Raw genomic sequence first — 6,000 nt, forward strand, 5'->3', positions numbered from 1 at the left:
TATTCAACACACTACAGTTCCTTTATTTGGTTTAGGTGCAGTACAGCAGAATTGAATAAAGTTGATTTTGTTCAGGACACTTCAAAATAAAACATTTTTAAGCCTTAAAATGCAGTCCTTCATTTACATCCCTATTTCCATTCCGTTTCTGTCTATTACTACTAATAATATATTCCATAGATGGTTTAGGTAGTTGTTGCATGTTTCATCACTCAGACACATCATACCAGTGTTTATGTTTCTCCTTTATTAGATAATCTTTGTTCACTGGCTTCAAATGCTTGCAGATGATGCTTCAATTCATGCCAGACCAATTCGATGGGATTCAAACTGGAAAATCTACAAGTATAGAGACAAATACAGTTATTAACATTATTTACATATAGACCCATTGCCATATGATGTACTGTATTATACACTGTAGCAATATTTTATATAGTAATAGATTTAAAATGAACATATTATTGATTTTCTGCCCTTTGTACTCATATGTAAATGTATACACAATTTGTTATTGAAACATATACGGTAGGGATATAGACATCACTGGCCAATTAATTCCCCTTGTCAATGTCGGTTCTAAAGTATTAGACAACACTTGAGCTATGTTTTCCATATATATTTAGGATAGATATGTATGCACTAATCTTTCTGTGAAAAAAATTTGTTATATGCACATAAAATGTTGTGGCAGATAAGATCCACGTGTCACACCTAGTCTAACAATTTTCCTGTCTATTGTAAATCATAATCACAGTGTTGATCAAAAAGAATTTTATCAGAAAGATTTCCCCCTTTATACAGCACTCAAAACATATATAATCAACTAATGGACAAAAACAAATGGTCCTGCAGATATGTTGCGATTAACTGAGAAGTATCCCAGAATCACGGTGGAAATCAATGCGTCGGGAACGTAGGACGTCATGTCAGTGACGTCACTCTGAGTGGCGACATCCTACACCTATGCATGAGCAGGCTTGTATCGAGCAGAGGCTTTTTGTTTTGTGCTTTTTCGCTATTTTGTGCTATTTCGTATACCAATGCTTTAGAGACTATTGCAATATAAGAGAAAGAGTCTTAACATTCTTCTTTGTTACTAATGGTAGCCGACTGTGTGCAACTAAGTCTGAATTCTCAGGCCACACATATGAGTAGCAACCAACAGTGGTTAGCATTGGGAGTACTAATAGGGTTAATCACGGCCGCAATTTTGCGGTAATATACAGAATCACTTACTAGTGATTACCAGGTACGTCAGATATCACCTCTGATACTATTTAACACTTCTAGCGATACTCAGTATATACAAGTCTGTCTCTGATAGCTATAATCTTGGATGTGAGGATATGAATAGACTGAGATATATACCAAGGATACTTACCTTATTGCTACAATAATTATTCATATCCGCCACCTAAATACAGGGATTTTTAATACTGCATCTGTGTTTTTAATGATCTATGTAGACGTAATAAAATTTTATTATTTTTGATTTCCACCGTGATTCTGGGATACTTCTCAGCTAATCGCAGCATATCTGCAGGACCATTTGCTTTTGTCCACTATTTGATTGTATATGTTTTGAGTGCTGTATAAAGGGGGAAATCTTTCTGATAAAATTCTTTTTGATCAACACTGTGATTATCTATCCTTACCCTCTAAGCACCAAACATGTCCTTTAAATAAGAGATATGCATAGGTGATTGCGGTCTCGTTTACATATTCAGTATTGTAAATCATAACCTAAAATAAAAGTACACTTCTAAAGTGCTAGAAATGTTATAGATCTTAACACAGTGGTGTTCAAGCTTTTTAAGTCGCGCCCCCTCGGACCTCTTAGCTGCTCTCCGGCATCTCCTCAATGCTGTGATATCGCAGCATCATGTAACATCACGTTGTCATGACAATGCATCGCCATTTGACATTGCGGCGTCATTTGATGCTGCGTTATTGCATTGAGAAAATGCCAGAGGAAAAAAAGGTGAGAGACAGTCACAGAGGCCCTGTGCTCTCCCCTGACATTCAATTTAAATGTTATGAGAAAGAGCACAAGGCCGCTGTAAGCACGGGGCTCGGTTCAGCCTCCCCCCAAAAATAGAAAGTATTGCACATCCCCTAGGGGGCGCACTCCTAGTTTGAGCACCCATAACTATTAACAAAGAGATTGAGACACGATAAGTACATTTTTGTCAATGTGTTTGGGGTATCCACTTACTTTTAATGGGGTCTGTGCACTCCTGTGTACAGAATGGAGTGCAGCACTTCTTTTTCCCGGGACACTCAATATCATTTTTACACATTGGCGGGGGAAGCGGGAAGGCACATTTTGCCAATGTCCTTGGACATATTCCAGATTTCTCTGCAAAACACAATGACATCGAACTTTAACATCTGTCAGAATCACTGTGTAAAGAGGAGGTAGAATCCCATAAAATGTATTTAAACAAAAAACATTATTTTTGTTGTATTTATGTTCATTTGATTTATATATTTTCATCAAATACAATAGAAAATCAGTACTTTCCAGAATAGGAACATTCCCATATTAGTATGCTTGGAAACGAAGCTGAAAGATACAGCAGTTACAAGGAAATGGGAAATTCCTAAAGCAGATTATTGATCCGGGGAGAAACTCTGATTGCAATTTCCTAGTCAGGAAGGATTTGCATTTAGTTTGGCAAATACAATACTGGGGTTTAATGATGGGATACGTGTGTATCAATATAAATACAATGCACGTGTCTCCCCAGGGAGAGTCTAACAAAGAGCCAAACGTCAAGGAATCTGATCTTTCTGTGTGTCTCATTTACAACAGTATGTTACCATGTTATCATGTTACTACTATACAGTAGTTACTAGGTTACCATATTTACATGTTAATATATTATCACACTATTATGAAACAATGTTACTGTAGTACTATGATGCCCCTCTCTCTGTGCCTCCCTGCACAGCTCTTACAGCAGAGAGATCAGAGAGAAGCGGTCCCTCTCTCTGTGTCTCCCCGCACAGCTCTTACAGCAGAGAGATCAGAGAAAAGCGGTCCCTCTCTCTGTGTCTCCCCGCACAGCTCTTACAGCAGAGAGATCAGAGAGAAGAGGTCCCTCTCTCTGTGTCTCCCCACACAGCTCTTACAGCAGAGAGATCAGAGAGAAGCGGTCCCTCTCTGTGTGTCTCCCCACACAGCTCTTACAGCAGAGAGATCAGAGAGAAGCGGTCCCTCTCTCTGTGTCTCCCCGCACAGCTCTTACAGCAGAGAGATCAGAGAGAAGCGGTCCCTCTTTCTGTGCCTCCCCGCACAGCTCTTACAGCAGAGAGATCAGAGAGAAGTGGTCCCTCTCTCTGTGTCTCCCCGCACAGCTCTTACAGCAGAGAGATCAGAGAGAAGCAGTCCCTATCTCTGTCTCCCCGCACAGCTCTTACAGCAGAGAGATCAGAGAGAAGCGGTCCCTCTCTCTGTGCCTCCCCGCACAGCTCTTACAGCAGAGAGATCAGAGAGAAATGGTCCCTATCTCTGTGTCTCCCCGCACAGCTCTTACAGCAGAGAGAGCAGGGAGAAGCGGTCCCTCTCTGTGTCTCCCCGCACAGCTCTTACAGCAGAGAGATCAGAGAGAAGCTGTCCCTCTCTCTGTGTCTCCCCGCACAGCTCTTACAGCAGAGAGAGCAGAGAGAAGCGGCCCCTCTCTCTGTGTCTCCCCGCACAGCTCTTACAGCAGAGAGATCAGAGAGAAGCGGCCCCTCTCTCTGTGTCTCCCCGCACAGCTATTACAGTAGAGAGATCAGAGAGAAGTGGTCCCTCTCTCTGTGTCTCCCCGCACAGCTCTTACAGCAGAGAGATCAGAGAGAAGCGGTCCCTCTCTCTGTGTCTCCCCGCACAGCTCTTACAGCAGAGAGAGCAGATAGAAGCGGTCCATCTCTCTGTGTCTCCAGGAGGAGGAGGAGGACAAGGATGGCCTTCATTTTGGTATGGGCAATTACTACTTTTATTTACCATAGGGTGTCTGACTATTAATTGCTTTTGAATGGGCAAACGTGTTATTAGCCAGATCTGTTTTTTTGGGTGGGTCTTGTTTGGGTAGAGGGGTTGGAAATCATTTTTCCCATTGAATGCCAATGTAGCTCTCTGTGCCCCCATTGATGGCATAGATAATCTCAGTGACAATCAAAGGATTACATGGCTAGTGTTTGTTTTAATTCTATTGTAATTTGTATTTTATATGCAGTACTGTACTGTATATTTGAATGGGCAAACGCGCTATTAGCAATGTTTGGCTTACAGGGCTTTTACCCATTACTGTGTGTGATAATGGTGGGGGGTTTTGGTTGCAGAGGGGGTGGGTGAAGAGTGTAGTTGCCCCAGTGTGTGTGGTTAGGCCTACCAGGTGGGAAGCTGGAGGGATTAACAACTTAATTACCTTAGCGGTGCTCACTGCCTAATCACCCATCCTGGGGCAACTACACCCTTAAACCAACCTCTCTGTCCTGATCACATGACGTAGGACATTTAAGCTTGCAGGAGATACCGGCATCTGATATGTATGCCTGTATCTCAGGAAGCAGGGAGTCCCTGGACTTGACATTAATGTGGTTCTGCTCTGGAGATTTTCTGCTTCAATCCAATGTATGGAAAACAAAACCTGTGTGATTGCCTGTAAGAGCTATGCAGAGAGAGGGGACTGCTTCTCTCAGCACTCTATGAGCATCTCTGCCAGACAGGTGCGGCGCTGTAGGTTTAACGCAGCAGGAGTCCCATTCAGAAGCAGGTACCACGCTGTATAATAAATACGGGAAATGGACCCTAAGCTTTACAACTATCATGGCCGCACTTCAGCCATGGTCCACCCGCTGAAAGTGACGCTCAGGGTGCAGGTGAATAGTGGTCAATCTGTATGTTCTACAATGACTTCATACAGTTTCATATTACAGGCATACCCCGCTTTAAGGACACTCACTTGTAAGGACATATCGCCCAATAGGCAAACGGCAGCTCATGCATGCGCCTGTCAGCACGTCCTGAACAGCAATACCGGCTCCCTACCAGTACCGAAGCTGTGCGCAAGCGGGGAGACTATAGAGCCTGTTAGAAATGCTTTATTTACATCAGTTATGCACGTATATGACGATTGCAGTACTGTACATGCATCGATAAGTGGATAAAAGATAGGGCTTCACATTAAGTGCATTTTCGCTTTACATACATGCTCCGGTCCCATTGCGTACGTTAATGCGGGGTATGCCTGTATTGTGTAGGGTTTGTGCATTAGTCCCTGCAACATGGTGCACACCTCAGGTAATAAACCTATTAGTATCGTAATTTCAATCAGTTCTATGAGTCTTTTTGATCACATGAAGAAGAGATCTGTGTGCACGATAACGTCTGTGAAGAACCCTCGTGGTATCATAACCTACAATAAATGTACTCTTCTTGGCTACTAGAATTTCTATAGATCTTCACAAAGTGATTGAGACACAATACATTGTTGTCACTGTGCTTGAGGTGTATACTTACCCATGATGGGGTCTGTACACTGCTGAGTACAGAACGGGGTGCAGCACTTCTTTTTCCCGGGACACTGGCTGTCACTTTTACACCTTGGCAGGGGAAGGGGGGTTTTACATTTTGCCAACGTTGGTGGACAACTTCCAAGTTTCACTGTAACACAGAAGGACATCAGACTACAACATCTGTCAGAATCACAGAGTGAAGAGAAGGCATGGAACTAATGACAGGAGTTTAATTTTAGTACTTTCAGTGGTATTTAATACAGTTAACTAAATGCAAAACATGCACAAGGAATATATATATATATATATATATATATATATATATATATATATATATATATATATATATATAAATATATATATATATATATATATATATATATATATATATATATATATATATATATAAAAATATATATATATATATATATATATATATATATATATATATTCCTCAGGGCATCACCCTGAGAAAAGACCCGTTCGTGGGTC

At 41.5% G+C, this 6,000-nt stretch overlaps 2 protein-coding genes across 3 annotated transcripts in view; both read right to left on the reverse strand.

Moving 5' to 3' along the window:
• The window catches only part of LOC142492538 (antileukoproteinase-like), a 193,111-nt gene that overhangs the window by 169,544 nt on the left and 17,567 nt on the right, over positions 1–6,000 (reverse strand). The gene's annotated exons all lie outside the window — the stretch shown is intronic.
• LOC142492537 (antileukoproteinase-like) overlaps positions 3–6,000 on the reverse strand; it is a 23,587-nt gene continuing 17,589 nt past the window's right edge. Inside the window, exons 4-6 of one of the 2 annotated variants that reach the window (XM_075595236.1) lie at positions 5,513–5,656; positions 2,219–2,362; positions 3–339 (exon numbers count right to left, since the gene is read on the reverse strand). In XM_075595236.1, the coding sequence (XP_075451351.1) occupies positions 326–339; positions 2,219–2,362; positions 5,513–5,656 (302 nt within the window). In that variant the 3' untranslated portion in view covers positions 3–325. Of the gene's footprint in view, positions 340–2,218; positions 2,407–5,512; positions 5,657–6,000 lie in introns of both variants that reach the window. The other variant, XM_075595235.1, reaches the window with a different exon arrangement.

This window comes from Ascaphus truei, chromosome 4 (assembly GCF_040206685.1).
Source record: "Ascaphus truei isolate aAscTru1 chromosome 4, aAscTru1.hap1, whole genome shotgun sequence".
NCBI classification, from domain to species: Eukaryota; Metazoa; Chordata; class Amphibia; order Anura; family Ascaphidae; genus Ascaphus; species Ascaphus truei.